Consider the following 18464-nt stretch of genomic DNA (forward strand, 5'->3'; position numbering starts at 1 on the left):
CATATGCTTTTATAAATGGTATTGAAATTATCTCAGTGCCTGCTAGTCTTTCTTACTTTCCGGGTGGAGATATTGGACTACACGTAGTTGGTCAGAAATCCCTTGTTTATGTCGATAGCAGTATTGCACTTGAAATAGTCCATCATATAAGCATTAAACAAGATTTAGTTTCTTCCGCTGATGGTTCCAGTGACATGTTTGCAATGTGGTTGACGGCCCCCAAACAGAAACTCGACAATATCAACAACATTACCTGGAAGCTACCTGTTGATGTGGGATTCAGGTACTTGGTTAGGCTTCATTTCTCCGAGATATGTCTCAACATGGCAAAGAGTGTAGGCCTGAATTTTAAAGTCCTGATCAATGAAATGGTTGTCAGCACTGACAGTGACATGGTCAAAGAAATGGATGGTAGCGTCCCCTGGTACGGAGACTATGTGGTGATGTTGAATGGCCGCAAACAAGAGGGGAAGCGCGATCTCTTGATTTGCTTGCAATCAAATCAAGAATTCATGGATATGCATGGACCCCTTAAAGGATTTGAAATACTCAAGCTGAGCAACCCTGATAGCAGTCTAGCCGCTCCAAATCCTCTGCCTCCAGCTCAGGATTCACCATTGCAAGCTTTCCAACCTTCATTTATGATTCTTGGTCGTAGAAATGCAATTATGACTATTGCAATAGCTGTAATTTCTCTAGTGAATATAATTGTTCACCAGTTACTGGAAAGTTGGGGAAGTTGGGAAGCTAGCAGTAGTGAGGAGGAAAACAAGCCATCAGCTGGGGCTAAAAGAGTCTGTCGCCGTTTTTTACTGGCTGAGATCCAATTGGCCACTAGAAATTTCAATGATGGACTTATAATTGGAAAGGGTGGATTCGGTAAAGTATACAGAGGCCTCATTGATAATGGGCAAAAGGCTGTTGCTGTAAAAAGGTTAAAACCAAATTCTAGGCAAGGAGCACATGAGTTCTTAACTGAGATTGAAACTCTCTCAAAGATCCGACATATTAATGTTGTGTCTCTAATTGGCTATTGCCAGGAGCACAGGGAAATGATTCTTGTTTATGAACATATGGCACGCGGATCACTGGCTGACCACCTCTACAAACTCCCAAAGGACAGCAGTAATTGTTTCTGTTTCACCTGGAAGCAACGCCTAAATATCTGCATTGGAGTAGCTCGAGGCCTGGAATATCTTCATACAGGCTGTGGAATCATACATCGTGATTTAAAGGCCTCCAACATCCTGCTTGATGAAAGTTTTGTTGCTAAGCTCTCAGATTTTGGGTTGGCCAAACCTGAACATAGAAATAAGCTACAAAGCCATGTCAGCACAAAAGTTAAGGGCACATTTGGCTATGTGGATCCTTATTATGTCACAACCAGTAAACTAAGAAGGAAAAGTGACACATATTCCTTTGGTGTAGTGTTGCTGGAATTATTATGTGGGAGACGGGCAGTAGATTCAGAAGTGTTAGACGATGAGAAGATTCTTCTGACCAAGTGGGCTCAAGATAAGATTAGTAAGGGGGAAGTCGATCAGATTATAGCTTCAAGTCTGAGAGATGAAATTTCACCGAACAGCTTGAAAACTTTTGTGGGGATTGCTGGTAGATGCTTAAACGATGACCCAAAAAATCGGCCAACAATGTCTGAAGTTGTGCTACAGCTTGAGTTTGCACTTAAGCAACAAGAGAGCAACCAAAATTTAGTGTTAAATGAGATAGCAAGTGTTTCTGTTGACTTACGTCCTTCAACTTCTAATGATAGAATTGATGTACCTAGAGCTGCACAACCAATAATTACCACCACAAAGATGCAGAATCTCAGACTTCCTCTCGACAAACAAACTAGTGGAAGAATTGAAAATGGAGAGCTTACATCTGGAAGAAAACAATGGACAAGATTCACAACAAATAAGGTATTAAGATTTCGGCCATGGCAGGCATTCCGGAAAAGAGTTAAACCATCCAAGAAAAATGAATTATTATTTCAAGGTAGAGTTGAAGCTTTTTCTTTTGTTAGAGATGCCTACATTTTTTTTCCGTATTGAAACCAACATAACATACTCCAGCAGATGTCCAACTGAGAGTGCCCTTTTTTACTTTCGAAACAGATCCTGCTGTTGGACACCTGCATTATGATTTTGCTAGAATCACAGCTGCAACCGATGATTTTTCTCATGCTAACATTGTCGGGAGAGGTGGATTTGGGTCTGTTTATAAGGTAATTCATTATATCATTTCAATATATAGGAAACCCACAATTCTCATTGGTTAATTTGGTATTCTTTTATTCTGAAATCAGGGGAAACTCTTGAACGGTCAAGAGATTGCAGTCAAAAGGTTGTCTTCTAGTTCACGTCAAGGCAGTATTGAATTTATAAATGAAATCTTGATATTGGCGAGGCTTCTGCATAGAAATTTGGTTAAACTCTTGGGTTTCTGCCAGGAAGGAAATGAGAGGCTTCTCATATATGAATTTGTTGAGAACTCAAGTCTAGACCTCTTCATATTCGGTAACATTTTGTTTTATTTGTATGGAACATCAATCCTTAGGACCCATTTACACAATGCCGTTTATTCTCATTGGAGCTCTAATAATGATATATGATCAATTGAACATGTAGACTCAATCAAACGCTCATTCTTGGATTGGGATCGACGATACAAGATTATACTGGGCACTGCGATGGGACTTCATTACTTGCACGAAGGTTCTGAACTCAGGATCATTCACCGTGATCTGAAAGCCAGCAATGTACTTTTGGATGGAGATTTGAATCCCAAAGTTGCAGATTTTGGCATAGCAAGAGTATTAAAGGCAGATGACAGTCCAAACACCAGCTTGATTGTTGGGACTCAGTGAGTATCATACTATGTTTCTACTGTTTAAAGATTATATTTACAGTCACAAATCTAAATTATTAACCAGAAATTGTGAAAAATGTTCCTTACGAAGTCATACATTTATGCTGCAGTGGATATATGGCACCTGAGTATGCAATGCATGGGATTTGCTCTGTAAAGTCAGACGTGTTTAGCTTTGGGGTGCTAGTACTGGAAATCCTGAGCGGCCAAAGAAACAAGGACCTCATGAATCTCGTAAGTATCAGATATGGATATTTAATTAGATGCCTTTTCGCAAAGTTTAATATATGAAAGTATATATGCTTGAATCTTCAGACATGGAAAAATTGGCACGAAGGAACAGCTGAAAATATGATAGATCCTACACTGAGGGCTAGGACGGATTCCCTGCACGTAATGTTGAGATGCATGCACATTGGGTTGTTGTGCATTCAGGAAAGCCCTGCTAGCAGGCCAACAATGAATTCTGTCACTCTAATGCTTGGTGTCTCCGATACAACACTCCCTGCACCTTCAGCACCGGTATCCTATATGGTATCTGAAGAATATCGTCTAACAAATACGAATTACAGGCAGCCTGAAGCAGCTGCGTCTAAAATCTCATCTAACAATGATATGTCGGACACTGAGTTATCTCCACGGTAATTTAGCTAGAATTTGTCATCCACTGTCTGAAGGATTTGTGTTTATAATCACTAAAGTTGTTGCATCAGAAACTATGCAAGTTGGCCATGTGTTTGTTTTGTTACTACTTTTTGCTCCCCTTTCTAATTTGCGTGTTAGTGTTAAAGAAAATAAAATCTACTCCCTCCATCCACGAAAAGTATATAACATTGGGTTTGACACAGGTTTTAATAAACTGGTTGGTGGATGTGTGTTTAGTAAATAAAGGGTCTCATCATGTAGAAATGAGTGGTTGAAGTTGTTGAATTATAAGGATTGAGTGTGAGCCATGGGGTGGTTTTTTAGTAAATATGGGGTGTGTGTAAGGTTGAATTATAAGGATAAAGTGAGGGATCCATATCCTGAAAGACAATTGTGCTATATTTTTCGTGGATGGAGGGAGTATAAAAAAATGTGAGTAATAGACTAGGAAAGAATATCGATGACAATGGTGCGGGGCAAGAGCTCATGCTCGATCCACAGTCAAGTCATGAATTACGTCCCCCCCCCACCCAAAAAAAAAATTAAAAAAATATATATATATATATATATATATATATGTAAATAAATAATAATAAAATAATAATAAATAAATAAATTGGAGCATCATTCTTGCCATGAGTAATTTGTGGAGAGATAAAGGCTTCTAACTTCTCCGGGATGAAAATTCGAAGCTGAAGTCTGAGGTTTTAGCTTGGCTAAATCTGCAGACAAACCCAATGTATGGGGCTGTGGTAATACCGTAATAGCAATTAGCACATCCCAAGTACTTATCTGTTTATCATGTTCTTGCTTGCTGTCTCATCTGAGTAATAACAGACAGCAACAGCCAGCCGCATATATTTTCAGGAAAACGTACAAAAATCGCAACCTTTCTACAGAAACCAATATCAATATATTTCGTAAACTGCTTGGAAGTACAGAAAATTGGAACCTGTAACTAGAAATAAAACCAAACATCCCTTCCCTTCATGTGAATCAGGGGTGATATGTTGTTTGGAGCCTAGTTCTTAAATATTTAGCTCAAGAAATTGAGATAATTGATGTGCACAGTATTAGAATTGGGCCCATCATCCCCTTACACGGCCTTATAAGGGGAGAGGGTGCTCCAAACTTATATATTGGAGACATGATCATTACCAAGTCGATGTGGGATAGACCAGGGTGGCTTTAACACACAGCATGAGCAGTTTCAGTGTAGTTTGATGGTGGATTTGTAAATAAACTGTGACATATCATGTGAAATGTGTGTGATTGCTGAAGGATGCACTGAATTTGATGTATGCGGGTTACCGTGAGCTTCTATTGAAGTGTAATTTGATGAGGACAATAATGACACTTGGCACTGCGTGGAGAGGAGCTCCAGCAAATTCGTCTGCGGCTTACGCCTGTTGTAAAATACCAAGATGAAGCTGGGAAAGAAGAGTATAAATGGTATTTTAATTAGTGTGACTGTTTCATCAATCATTTCATTGATGAGGATTATAAAAATTGCCTCTCCAATGCCTGCATTCTTGAAAAATGGAGCCTAATCAAGTGCCTGAATCCCGCCTCCATCAGCATTTTCCAGGTTTTATTTTTAAACTTGTCTGCTCATCGTGACTCTCTATAATTTTTTAGCTGTATTTCAAGGAAGAAAATTTGGCTGTATATCTGCATGCCATTCTCTGCCATTCTTTGCTGTGAGGTGAGTTGGATTATCATGACGAGTAAAAGCAGAGAAACAGAAAAAAAGTATAAGGTTGCATATAGAGACACATAATTTTATTATTGTTCAACCATTATATATCTCGAACTTTCTGTTGTTGACCTGTGCATTTTGTTTCTCTTCTTTCAGGATTTTGTAGTTTTTGTCTCAGAAGGCCTTGTCTAGAAGGTTATTGAGGTCAGAGGTCACGCAATCGATTTCTATAATGTAAAGTCACACCGTTATCCTTTTATTGATGGTCAGATTTTCAACATGCAGTTAATGACAGAGTCTGAGGGATTAAGCATCAATTTTGGAGGAGCAATTTCTCATCAACAGCTCACCTGCATATTTACCAAGAGAAATTTTGAAGTTATTCTTAACAAGTCCTCTGCCATGGCTCTTGTTGCTGCATCAGAGGGCCTCTTTCTCCAACATTTTGAGCACACTACGCATGCTTGGTCGGTCGTGTGGATGCTCTAAGGTGCACCGCAAACCAACTCGAATGCACCTCAGTGCTTCATCGGCTGGAAATTCCCCACCAAGTGAGCCATCTACCAGGTCTAGCACTTTCCCATCACTTCGCAGTTTCCGTGCCTAAAGATAGGATTCACTTTTCTTAACATTTAATTTTACTAAAACTAGTAAGATGTGATTTTATGGAAGTTTGAAGATTCTACTAAAAGTAAGTTAAACACTTACATAGTCATGAATGTTCATCTTGCTTAGCGTATAAGATCTCCATGCTGTGTGCCCACTCACAATCTCCAGTATCACAACTCCGAAGCTGTAAACATCTGATTTAACTGAAACTTTGCCGTGTTTTAAACGCTCTGGAGATATATAGAATCTGAAGAACATAATTAACCAGGACAGTTGTTTGTTGCAAAGAAACAAGTTGGAAAAGAGAAAAGGGGAGGGAGAGTACTTACTTGGTACCTGCAGCTATTCCTGTTTCTAGTTCGGAGTCATGTTCTAACAATTTCATAGAAAAGCCAAAGTCTGAAATTTTAGGAACCATCTCATGGTCCAGTAAAATGTTGCTTGATTTGGGATCTCCGTGAATGACTCTGAATCTAGAACCTTGATGTAGATAAACAAGTCCTCGAGCTATCCCCTTTATGATGTTGAACCGTACTGGCCATGGAAAGTGTTGCCGTTTCTTGTCACCTATGAGTGAACTTTATTACGTGAAGTTGTAGCTCAGTAGTACTGATCATATTACTAACATATTATAAATTAAGAAAATGGAAATTTGGAGGCCATAACATCTTGTTTAGGAAGAGGCTTAATGAGATTATGTAAAGATTGTGAAGGAACGAACCTATAAATGTATCTAGACTTATGTTTTCCATGAACTCATATACAAGGAGTGACTCTCTGCCATGAATGCAGTAGCCAAGTAGTTTGATAACGTTTTGATGGTGAAGATTGGGAAGCAAAAGAATTTCATTTTTGAACTCCTTGAGTGATTGCGCAGGAGATGTCGAATGCCTTTTCACGGCAACTACTTGTCCTGTAGGTAGCACACCCTATTCAACACAAATAATTCAAAGATCGAGAAAGATAATTCTAGTTAGAGGGCTGTATATTTGGTAGAAGAAGTGTTGAACATGGTGTTAACTAGAAAAATAGTCACCTTGTAAACATGACCAAATCCACCCTTTCCAACTTCATTTGAGGAGGAGAAACGATTAGTAGCAACTGAAAGTGTATGCCAATCAAATACTGTCACTTTTAGATTTGCTTCTCTGATTTCTGCAGTCACAACCGTATTATACGTTTCATTATTTTATTTGAACTATAGCAACATCAAGTAATAAGTAAGCATAATCAAAAGCCCCCAAAACTAGTAATCAACAAGTAGCAACTAGCAAGGTGCTTCTACTTTCGTTACCTGATAGTAATAGTTCAGTTTCCCTGGATGAATTACTTCTATTCCGCGACCAAAATCTTGATACCTTAGTATCAGCCACCTGGTGGCTAGTTTGCCCTTTCGGGGTGCATGTGAGAATTTGCAGTTCTATATTGGACACTGATGACTGCCCTGAGTCAGCTGATTGTCCAGTTTCTTCATATGAACTTGATGTCTCATTCGAAGCCAAAATTCGTTTGCTTTCCTGTTGCTCAAGTGCAAGCTCAAGCTGCTGCACAACTTGGGACATCGTTGGCCGGTTGTTCGGTTCGTCCTCTAAGCACCTTTCAGCAAGCTCCACAAATATCTTGAGGCTATCTGGAGAAATCTCATCCCTCAAGTTCAAATCTACAATCTGATCAACTTCTCCCTTGCTGTTCTTATCTTGAGCCCACATGCTCAAAATCTGCTCGTCCTCTGTTACCCCTAAATCCACTGCTGGTCTCCCACACAATACTTCAAACAACACTACCCCAAACGCGTACGTGTCACTTTTCCTTGTTAGTTTACGAGTGTGGAAATAATGTGGGTCTAAATAACCCCTCGTGCCTTTAACATTTGTGCTAACATGAGTTTGTAACTTTCTTCCATCCTCAGGTTTTGCCAGACCAAAATCAGAAACTTTAGCTACCAAGTCTTCATCCAGAAGGATGTTTGAAGCTTTTACATCGCGATGTATCACTCCATGGCCCGTGTGGAGATAGTCTAACCCCCGACCGGCCCCAATGCAGATATTAAGGCGTTGTTTCCACGTGAGAGAAGAAATGTGGCGTCTTTTCCTTGAAGGTTTGTAGATGTGATTCCCCAGTGTCCCACCAGCCATATAATCATAAACGAGAATCATTTCCCCATGCTCATTGCAGTAGCCTATCAGAGAAACTAGATTAACATGTCGCAACTCAGAAAGTGTTTCAATTTCTGTCAAAAACTCACGTGCCCCCTGCATAGAGTTTGGATTTAACTTCTTAATAGCGACAGTCGTTTGGCCTTCATCAATGAGGCCTCTGTAGACATTACCAAACCCACCCCTTCCAATTAAACGCTCCTTGCAGAAATATCTGGTTGCCTGTTGGATCTCAGCTAGAGAAAAACGACGGCAGAATCGTGCAGCCTTGGGTGATGGTTTGTTTTCTTCCTCAGTGCTGCTATCTTCCCAGATTTCTCTAAGCTTGTGAACAATGATACTTAATAAAGATACTATTGTTATTACTATAGCTGCAGTTGCATTTCTACGAACAAGAGATGCAAGGAAAGCTCGGATTATCTGGGATGGTGAAACCTGAGCAGGAGGCAGGGGATTTGAACTAGCCAGGACCCCATAGCCACCTATAATCTCGATGCCATTTATGAAGGCGTACGTATCTAATGTTTGACTACTTTTGGGAGAGAAGCTTATGATGAGGTGTTGGTTTTCTTGTATGTTTACAGAAAACTCCTTCACAAAGGTATCCAATCCAAGAGCATCAGCAGTGAGCGAAGCGCTAAAGTCACTCAGCAAGGTAAAGGGACCGGCTTCAACGGAGAATAAGTCGACTATCCCTTCAAAGCCTCTATATGTAGCGGAATTGAAGTGAAGGCGGATAATTTTCTGTCCTGGGTTGACTTGAAACAGGTAGGAGAACTGGGAACGCGAGAGCCGGGCTGTCTTGTGGGGAACAGGATCTGCAGAGGTCAACTTATGGATGACAGTGGAAATCATTGATGAGCCCTTTAACTGCAGCGAGGCAGAGAATCTTGGTTGTATATCTCCTTGCCATTCCTTTCCGCTGCGTGCTGCAGAAGTTTTAGATGAGCCACAATTGATGGAGATGCCGACTGTGAAGTAAGTCGGATTACTAGTTACGACGGTGATTGTGATGAGCAAGCAGAGATATAGTGTAGCAAGTGAGAGTTGGCACAGATTCATGTTACCATTCATGGTGTTGGTGTTGATAATCATGGATATTAGGGAACTAAGGATCAGTAATGATCCTGCTGATCCATTATAAAAACCTACTACTTGATTGTGTTATTTGTATCATACCATTACCATGTCAAAACTGTCATTCTCGCACCCATTTTTCAAATGTCTTATACTTGTGGCAGGTATTGAAAGATTGGTGATGTTCCATTAAGATTTTAATTTTAATATTTGCAAATACATAGGTTAGGAGTGACCAAGTATACCCGTTGAACGCATCATTATACACATACATATATGAGAGAGAGAGAGAGAGAGAGAGAGAGAGAGACTGTATGGCCTCTAATAGTCAAATGTCAAGCAACACAAAAAGATTGGACAAACTGCAGGAAGGCTGAAGCAGCTGTCTGAATTTTATCATCTCTGAAGTCCTTGTTGCTTCAGGTAGATTGGATATTTATTTGATATATCTTTTAAATTACAATTGCTTCAGGTAGATCTCTCTCAAATTACAATGCAAAGCGGCTTCAGAACTTGTTGAAGTATCATGTACAAGGGTGGATCCAAAATTTGCGGGGCTTGTTGAAGTATGAAACTTGAAAGCATCGCATGGGGGTTTGAAGGCAGTAGTCCCTGAGCCAAAAAAATTCACGCGATCCTTATAGTTTATTTTTGTGTTTAAGTAGAATCTTTTTTTGTGTTAAAATAGAGTTTTAATAAGCTTGAAGTAGAACTCAATCACTTATCATAACAACTATTTCGACAACAAGTAAATTGAAAGAACTACTATATAGTATATTTTTTTTAAAAATTGTTCCATCTTCTATAAAAATAAACTAATTTCCATTAGCGTTATTAGCGTTTAAATACATCAACTGTGAGGGTTGTTAGATTTTGCAGATAAACTTTAAAATGAGTCAAACAAATACATGGATTTTAATATTGTAGTAACTTTATCATAAATTTAATTTTTATTCAAATTAAAGTTGATATGGCAAATCGAAATGTCAAGGACACAATATGCACTCATCTGACTTTTTAAAATTAGTGTCTTGTAGGACATCTCTAAATGGCGTTGTTAATTTTCTGATATTTTCTATGGTATCATGTCTTAGCCGACCAATAAATAGGGAGCACACAATAATAAATACCCTAATTTGAGTAATTTCTATAAGATTTTATCTAATTAATTCACCACTATTCTTAGAGCACTCCCAGCAGAAATTTCAAAATTATGCTTATATATTCTTCCCTAAAGTTTCTCTATTTAATTTTAGGATCTCGCTTTTATAAATGCATACACCAGATCTCCTATTTTCTACATAAAAATAATAATTATGTGTGGGCCCTACTAATTATAAGTTTAAAGGTAGGTATAAATTTTTTTGTGGGCCCCATCTAATTTAGGGGATCTGCTGAATGCATTTTTTATCTCATTTTCAATTGTTTTAGCCTAAATTTAGAGTTAGTGATGCATTTAGGTGATCTGCTGGGTGGGAGTGCTCTTAGCCAACTATTTTTGTTTCAAAATAGCGCTACTTTGCAATTTCGGTCAAATATATATTTTGGTGTTTTTGTCTAATCATTAACATAAATCGTTAAATAATTAAATTAAAGTAAAATGTAAAATAACCGAAATAAAAACTAGATCAGTGTTTTACCGTTTTGTACGATACTCAATGATTGACTAAGCTAGCTGAATCAATTCGATTCGATCCAGACTTTTGATGAAAAAAAAAAAATTAAATTAATGATTTCCCAAGTCAAAGAAAATTAAAAAATATATATAAAAAAATTAGTCCCACCATATGTGGTGTGAACACGAGCTCCCCGGCAACACTTCTATTGGATAATCGAGAAACTAGGATCATATATATTCAATTACATAACAAAAACTATAAAGCACGTGCTTATTAGCTCGGACCCTACCGCGTTGTCTCGTTCCATCAAATTCTTAATTTGGACTGTGCTCTCAAAATTTGGGAGCTTCAGCCTCTCTAGATCCGCCTCTTGTATATATACTCATACTAAGAATTTGAGGATAATGTGCGTGTGTTGGTTTAGGGGTGTATTCGTTCAAAAATTTTGTAAATTTTAAAAGTCTCTGAATTTTTAAAATTTATGGATTTCACACAGATTCTTTGAGTATTGATATCAAAGGTTAAAAATTTTAGGTTCAAGTATATACAATCTTTATATTTATTTATCTCTTAATTTATATATAAAAAAATGGTGGATAGCCAATTGCCGAGTGATTTAGGGAATTTAGTAAGTCGGTTTATTTATATCCTTTCTGGGTTTATTTAATTATTAATAATTAAAAAAAAAAAAAAAAACGAAGATGGCCAATTTCCGACTAATTTGGACAGACAGGGACAGAGCCATGGCCCACGGAGGTCAACGACGACTTAAGAGTTAAATATGAGAACAAATACCCCTTGACGACTTCACATTTTTATGAATTTATTTGCTATCAAACTCATCATTCATCTTCCTTAAAGAAAAAAAAAAAAAAAAACTCATCGTTCATCGTTCTATAATTTCTGTCCCCAAAATCAGAGCATGAATTCGTGTCTGATTTCAGTTGGTTTGCTATTATTTCTCTGCTTCTTCATCACATTCTCATCTTGGAGCAATAATCAAGCTGACTTCACAGGCGATGTTTCAATCAACTGCGGCTCTACTGGAGCTTCTGCAGCGCGCAATGGCGACCAATGGCTCGGAGACGTACGCTCAAAAATCTCTCCACCGCTGCAGTTAAGGGGCTCATCAGCCGCATCAGCTGCCATCAATCAGTTGAGCTCTGCCGATCCAGTTCCGCACAAGACGGCGAGAATCTCCCGCTCACAATTCTCATATGCATTTCAACTCAAAGCAGGTCAGAAAATCATCCGCCTTCACTTCAATCCCACTCCATACAGAGGGTTTAAAGGGTTGAGAGATTTTTTCACTGTTGAAGCCGGTCCCTTTACCTTGCTCGGTAATTTTAGCGCTTCACTTACTGCTGGTGCTCTTCGTGTGAACACTCTCTCTAAGGAGTTTTGTTTGAACATTCGAGAAAATCAACAACTCATCATAACTTTTACTCCTAGTCGATCACAAGATACATATGCTTTCATAAATGGGATTGAGATTATATCGGTGCCTGCAACTCTTTCCTACTTTGATGGTGGAGATATTGGACTCCGAGTTATTGGTCAGAATTCTATGGTCTATGTTGATGATAGCACTGCACTTGAGATAGTCCATTGGCAACGTATCAAACAGGATATTGTGCAGTCTAGTGGAGATTTCGATGGAGTTTTTCCCAAGTGGGCAAGACAAAGAGCAAACAAGGTAAGAAGTAAGAGCTGGAAAGTGGCGGTGGAGGTCGGATTCAGGTACTTGGTCAGGCTCCATTTCAAGAATGCAGGCGCTGGTGGTGGTGGTGGTGCAATGTTTAAAATCCTTATCAATGAAATGGTTGCTCACACTGATACTGAAATGGCTAGAGGAAGGGATCAAGATAGCAGCATCCCTTTGTACAGGGACTACATGGTGCCGATGAGAGGGCAGAAACAGAATGGCAGACGCGATATCTTGATTTCGCTCCAATTATTTGATGAACGCAGAGATGGAGTTGAAGTCCTTGCAGGATTTGAAGTAGTTAAGTTGAGCAATCCCGACGACAGTCTAGCTAGTCCAAACCCCATCCCTCCACGATCTCGTAGAATCCCAAATTTGCTTGGCTATCAAAATGCAACTGCAACTATTGCAATAGCTGCAATATCTCTACTGAATATCCTTGTTCATAAACTGCGGGAGATTTGGGAAGCTAGGAGCAGTGATAAGGAGGAGCAGAAGCCATCAGGCAAGGATGAAAGAGATTGCCGCCGTTTCTCACTAGCTGAAATCGAATCGGCCACGACAAATTTCAGTGATGGAATTGGACAGGGTGGGTTTGGTAAAGTCTACAAAGGCCTCATTGATCACGGCCAAACAACCGTTGCTGTAAAGAGGTTGAAGTTGGAGTCCAGGCAAGGAGATCGTGAGTTTCGCACCGAGGTTGAAACGCTCTCTCAGCTACGACACATTAATCTCGTGTTTCTGATTGGCTATTGTGATGAGGACAGGGAAAAGATTCTTGTCTATGAGTACATGCCTCGTGGGACGCTGGCTGACCATCTCTACAAGAATGCAACGGACAACAGAGACTACCCTTCTCTTAGCTGGAAGCAACGCTTGAAGATATGCATTGGAGCTGCTCAAGGCCTTGAATATCTTCACACTGGCCCTGGAGTCATCCATCGAGATGTGAAGGCTTCAAACATCCTGCTGGATAAAAATTTCGTAGCTAAGGTGTCCGATTTTGGCTTGGCTAAAACTGAAGATAGAAACAAGTTACAGAGCCATGTTAGCACACTGGTTAAAGGCACAAAGGGTTACTTGGATCCATATTATTTCAAATTTTGGAAACTAACAAGTAAAAGTGACATATATTCATTTGGGGTGGTTTTGTTGGAGGTGCTATGCGGGAGAAAAGCATTCGATTCAGGGGTTTCAAAGGAGGAGCAATCTTTGTCCAGCTGGGCTGTCCGTAAGATTAACAGAGGAGAAGTTGATCGGATTGTAGATTCAACTTTGAGCGAGGAAATCTCGCCAAATAGTTTGAAGACATTTGTGGAGGTTGCTAAGAGATGCTTGCACGATGAACCAAAGAATCGGCCAACAATGTCTGAAGTCGTGCTAGAACTTGAGTTTGCACTCAAGCAACAGGATAGCAACCTAAGCCGGGAAATGAATGAGATGGCGAGTGGTGGTGAGGACGTCCACCCTACTTCTACCAATGGAATACACACGTATATGCAGCAATGCCTCAATAATGTCCTAGGCTTGGGAGATTAGATTATCAGTGAAACCAGATGTTTTCTGGAGTGGCACAAGAGCATCAAAGACAGAGCACTTGGAGCACTGTTAAAATTATAAGCTTGATCATTTCTAGAGTTTTCTATTAATAAATATTTAGTTGAAGAGTCAGGAGTTACAATCTAGTAAATGAGTCATTCATGATTTTCTTTATTGTGAACTTTAGAGTTTCCATAGACATAGTATAAATAGCTATGTAATATTGCAGATGAATGATCAAGTCTTTGGGAATTCAAGAAATATTATCTAGTGACTTTAGTTTATCTTCCTCTACATATTTACTTTCTCTCCTTTTAGCCTATCACCTTCCAACAAAATGGTATCAGAGCCAATGGCATCAAAATCCATTTCTTTCCAGTACCCTCAACTCTCCATATTAAATTATGAGAATTGGTCGCTTAGAATGAAAGCGATACATGGAGCCCAAGGATTATGGGATATTGTTGAAGATGGTTTTGTCGAGCCTGAGAATGTGGCGGCTCTTCCACAAAACCAAAGGGATAATCTGGAGAAGGAAAGAAACCGAGATCAGCTTGCCCTCACTATCATTCATCAAGGCTTAGATGAAGACATGTTCGAGAAAATAGCCAACGAGATGACGTCGAAGAAAGCGTGGGAGACGCTTTGTAACTCCGTTCTAGGAGTCAACAAGGTGAAGAAGGTTCGACTTCAAACTCTAAGGGATGAGTTTGAATCAATCTCAATGAAGGAGAATGAGTCTATCTCCGATTATTCCACAAGACTCTTGGCTATAGCAAATAAAATGAAGAGGCTGGGAGAATCACTGTCGGATGCTCGCGTGGTGGAGAAAATACTATGCTCCCTTTCTTCAAAGTTCAACCATGTGGTGGTTGCAATTTTGGAATCAAAAGATCTGGAGAAAATGACCGTCGATGAGCTAGCTGCACGGGTCATTGCAAGCACATGAAGAGATTATGAATCGTGGCAAGCAGGAGAAGGAGAAATCTGAAAATCTGTTGCAAGCAAAGACCTTCATGGTAGAGGTCGAGGCCAAGGACGTGGAAACAACCAAGGGAGAGAAAAACAATCTCCACAAATTGACAAATCAAACCGAGGTGGAAGGCGTCATGGAAGAGGAAGAGGTAACAATTCAAATTACAATAATAAAAAGAATAAGTCACATATTGAATGTTATTCCTGTCATAAGTATGGACATTATGCTTCCGAGTGCTACACTAACATGGAAGATGAAGAGGCAAATTTGGTGGTGAACAAGGAGGAAGACGCCGAGCAATCTTTACTTATCTATACCTACCTATTATAAAAGAGCCTTGTTTTACAAAATTTGATTTGCCTATTAGAGCACTCCCACCAAAAATCCCAAAATTAGAGCACTCCCAGCAGATTACCTAAATGCATCACTAACTCTAAATTTAGGCTAAAACAATTGAAAATGAGATAAAAAATGCATCCAGCAGATCCCCTAAATTGGATGGGGCCCACAAAAAATTTTACACCTACCTATATTCAATCTTAAATTTACACCCACCTTAAATTTATTTTAAGCTTATAATTAATAGGGCCCACACATAATTATTGTTTTTATGTAGAAAATAGGATATCTGGTGTATGCATTTATAAAATCGAGATCCTAAAATTAAATAGGAAAGCTTTAAGGAGGAATATAGGAGCATAATTTTGGGATTTCTGCTGGGAGTGCTCTTATGTCCCTATTTTAAAATCTATTTTAAAGGCAATGATGTAATATCATATTATTATTATTATTATTATTATTATTATTATTATTATTATTATTATTATTATTATTATACAACAGTCCTACACTAATCATAATTCTAACTAAGTTCAAATTCTTCAAAATTACTACACCTTTCTTCTTTCATCGTTTTCCTTTTCATCATAAATAAGTTAGTGAAATTTTACTCTTTTAAACTCTTTTCGCATAAATAAGTTTGTATGCTAATTTTGAATTATTATTAATTTGAGCATATTTATGCAAGTTTTTAAATTATTTAAACTTGTGATTAGTGATTCTTCTATGTATTTAGATATAACCAAACATAAACATATATCTCATTTAAATTATCTATACCTATTATCACTTGTGCCATAGAGATGGCTTCTTAACTTTTAATGTTTTCTACAATTCTAAAAAATATATTTTATAGAATTGTGATTAGTGTGGGATTCTTCTATGTTTATTATTATAATATTAATAATAACAACAACAACAACAACAACAATAATAATAATCATAATAAAATATTACATTATTGCCCTTAAAATAAATTAAAACAAGGCTCTTTTATAATAGGTATAGATTATTTCCATGAATAGGTAACAATACTTTTTATGTTATATTATTATCTTACTTATATTTCCCTTAATGCTTATTGCGTTTATTTTTTTTTATTTTTCTGAGCAACTCTCTTTCTCTTCACATGCACACTCACGCGAACACAATTCTAGAGCAGTAAAAGCCTTTAAGGTATATCAATTAATTTCATTCCTATTATGGACTGAATTAAGATTTTATTAAAAAAAAATAATTCTAAAACCCTTGAAAGCACAAGATTGCAGACTAAGGGCTTGAGCCTCATTAAAACCTTTACGGTAAAAACCCAGAGGAAAAAACGCCAATAAAGGAAAAAGAGTACTCGTCTAAAAATATATACAAAACCAGCATTGTTTTTGTGTTACTTGTTTGCCTTAGCTTTTGCTTTGTCTTTGCTTGACACTTCTTAACTGGGTGGGAGTTGGAACAACATTAATTCCTTTGTCTTTGCTTGACATTCCTTAACTGGTGGGAATTCGATCGAACAACCTTTATTCCATAAGGCGCTACTTTACGATAAGCTATCCATTTCTTCCAAGTAGTACGTCGCCTTAGTTTGTCTCCCTACAAAATATGTGTAAATATATTTCAATGACATGCAACTCGATCACAATTAAATTTCATAACATAGCATTAGCAAAGAATGAAAAAAAAGGTCAAACCTCGACTTCAATTGTATCTGAATGTTTCAAGCTGTCCAGAATCAACTTAATATCATCTGTCATCTCTTTTATCTGTCAAGTCAAAGTTTCCATAAATATAAATATAAATATACAAAAATAGAAAAGCATGAGCAATATGCATGAGTCTTACTCGATTAAAACCGGCAATAACCTCAATCGAAACCCATCCGTTGTCGATGTCCATTTGGTCTTTCAGATGAAGATCTTTGGCAAGATTGTTGTCACTGCAACACCAAAAATTATTTTTAATTAGTATCTTAGTTAAAAGAAAAAAGGAATATATATAAAAAGTACAAATGAATTAAATCGAACCAAAAATAATATTCAATTTGTTTGAGAATCTTGTGGCTCAAATCTTCTTCTTTGTTGGGAGGGAAGGAATTGGAAGGTGGATGCAAGGGTAAAGGCGGTGTTGGTGTTGGGAAGGAAGGTGGATGCAATGTTTGAGTATTGTTCCAAAAAGGCAAAGAAGGCGGTGTTGTTGGTGGTGGTGGAGAAACAAACGAAGATAATGGAGGCAGTGTTTGAGTATAAACGTAAGTATGGTTGTCCCAAGAGGGTATAGGTAGTTGTGGACGACCAAACGACCAAGATACAGGCGGCGGCGTGTACGCGTATGGATGGTTATAAGGTAAGAAAACTGGCTGTGGCTGTGGCGGTGGCGGTGGTGGTGGTGGCGCCACCCGACGTCGATCATTAGGCATTGATCTTGCAGCTGGCGATTTCATGGCCGACTCAGCAAATTAACTAATGAATCAGAGAGTTTGTGTGTAGGAAGAGAAGAGGACCCAAATATATAATGATGAATGTGGCGTGGTTTCGATTCCTTATAGTAATGGGAGATGGATTTCTAATTAGTATCAATCTGGATTTTGATTCCTTATAGTTGTAGGAGATGTATAAATAGTAGTAGTACTATATATGATACTAGGAAACCAAATTGATGAGTATGATATATGAGAGATGAAATAACGCGTTCCTCCTTTATAGTATATATATAGGATCCTAATTGATGAGTATGGTTAGCATCCAACAGAAACATTATATATCTCCCATATCTCCACTGCTTGATATATATATATATATATATATTTATATATATGAAGGCCTAATGGCATGATATTAATTGTTTTACTCTCACAGTAAAAGAAAGGAAGCTATAATTAAGAATATATATATGATGAACCATGGCTGGAATCATCAGGTGCAGTGCCAACCAGCTTCCTACCACAGAAGTCGCCGGGCAGCAGCTCGTCGTCGTCTCTGTATAAGCACCACCACACTCCAACGGCAGCGTATTTGCAGCAACCTTGTGCTGTAGGAAAAGAAGATAATACTTCAAGATAAACAAGTTCAATGCATTTTCATAGCTTTATACATCAAGAATTTCTTGCATAGATAGTAACATGACCGCTTACCGCATCATCGATATTAATGATTGGGGGGTGGTGGTGGCTGATACTGATGATACTGGTGAAGCTAAGGTGCCACGGTGGAGGAGGAAACTGAAGGAGGTGTGGGAA

General features: G+C 38.3%; 4 protein-coding genes across 6 annotated transcripts; 2 read left to right on the plus strand and 2 right to left on the minus strand.

The window, feature by feature from the left end:
- Window positions 1–5494: 5494 nt before the first annotated feature.
- LOC130989696 (receptor-like protein kinase FERONIA) lies at window positions 5495–9075 on the minus strand. Of its 3 annotated transcripts, none has more exons than XM_057913764.1 (6): window positions 7119–9075; window positions 6861–6979; window positions 6546–6753; window positions 6154–6391; window positions 5924–6008; window positions 5495–5818 (listed from the first exon to the last, which is right to left on the minus strand). In XM_057913764.1, the coding sequence occupies exons 1-6, from the start codon at window positions 9073–9075 to the stop codon at window positions 5636–5638; spliced, it is 2790 nt and encodes a 929-aa protein (XP_057769747.1). In that variant the 3' UTR covers window positions 5495–5635. The 3 variants fall into 3 exon arrangements, with proteins under 3 accessions (XP_057769747.1, XP_057769746.1, XP_057769748.1); XM_057913763.1 differs by having other exon boundaries at window positions 5924–6071; XM_057913765.1 differs by lacking the exon at window positions 5495–5818 and having other exon boundaries at window positions 5924–6027.
- A 2424-nt stretch (window positions 9076–11499) lies between these two features.
- Window positions 11500–14204, plus strand: LOC130989698 (putative receptor-like protein kinase At5g39000). Its single transcript, XM_057913766.1, has one exon. It carries the CDS (start codon window positions 11599–11601, stop codon window positions 13918–13920), a length of 2322 nt encoding a protein of 773 aa, XP_057769749.1. The 5' UTR covers window positions 11500–11598; the 3' UTR covers window positions 13921–14204.
- Window positions 14205–14257: 53 nt separating this feature from the next.
- Window positions 14258–14869, plus strand: LOC130990979 (uncharacterized). The gene has a single exon (XM_057915188.1). The coding sequence runs from the start codon at window positions 14258–14260 to the stop codon at window positions 14867–14869; it is 612 nt and encodes a 203-aa protein (XP_057771171.1).
- Window positions 14870–16429: 1560 nt separating this feature from the next.
- On the minus strand, window positions 16430–17278 carry LOC130989700 (la-related protein 1B-like). The gene is made up of 3 exons (XM_057913768.1): window positions 17072–17278; window positions 16921–16992; window positions 16430–16822 (listed from the first exon to the last, which is right to left on the minus strand). The coding sequence occupies exons 1-3, from the start codon at window positions 17123–17125 to the stop codon at window positions 16691–16693; spliced, it is 258 nt and encodes an 85-aa protein (XP_057769751.1). The 5' UTR covers window positions 17126–17278; the 3' UTR covers window positions 16430–16690.
- Window positions 17279–18464: the final 1186 nt, after the last annotated feature.

This window comes from Salvia miltiorrhiza, chromosome 6 (genome assembly GCF_028751815.1).
Source record: "Salvia miltiorrhiza cultivar Shanhuang (shh) chromosome 6, IMPLAD_Smil_shh, whole genome shotgun sequence".
Lineage (NCBI taxonomy): Eukaryota > Viridiplantae > Streptophyta > Magnoliopsida > Lamiales > Lamiaceae > Salvia > Salvia miltiorrhiza.

Excerpts from the sequence above, each read along its gene's own strand:
- LOC130989696 (XM_057913763.1), bottom strand. The coding sequence starts at position 9,075 with ATGATTATCAACACCAACACCATGAATGGTAACATGAATCTGTGCCAA. Across the intron at positions 6,980-7,118 it reads AACTGAACTATTACTATCAG|AAATCAGAGAAGCAAATCTA; the intron begins GTAACGAAAGTA and ends TTGTGACTGCAG. Across the intron at positions 6,072-6,153 it reads GGAATAGCTGCAGGTACCAA|ATTCTATATATCTCCAGAGC; the intron begins GTAAGTACTCTC and ends TATGTTCTTCAG.
- LOC130989698 (XM_057913766.1), top strand. The coding sequence starts at position 11,599 with ATGAATTCGTGTCTGATTTCAGTTGGTTTGCTATTATTTCTCTGCTTC.
- LOC130990979 (XM_057915188.1), top strand. The coding sequence starts at position 14,258 with ATGGTATCAGAGCCAATGGCATCAAAATCCATTTCTTTCCAGTACCCT.
- LOC130989700 (XM_057913768.1), bottom strand. The coding sequence starts at position 17,125 with ATGGACATCGACAACGGATGGGTTTCGATTGAGGTTATTGCCGGTTTT. Across the intron at positions 16,993-17,071 it reads TTATTGCCGGTTTTAATCGA|ATAAAAGAGATGACAGATGA; the intron begins GTAAGACTCATG and ends TTGACTTGACAG. Across the intron at positions 16,823-16,920 it reads CAGATACAATTGAAGTCGAG|GGAGACAAACTAAGGCGACG; the intron begins GTTTGACCTTTT and ends CATATTTTGTAG.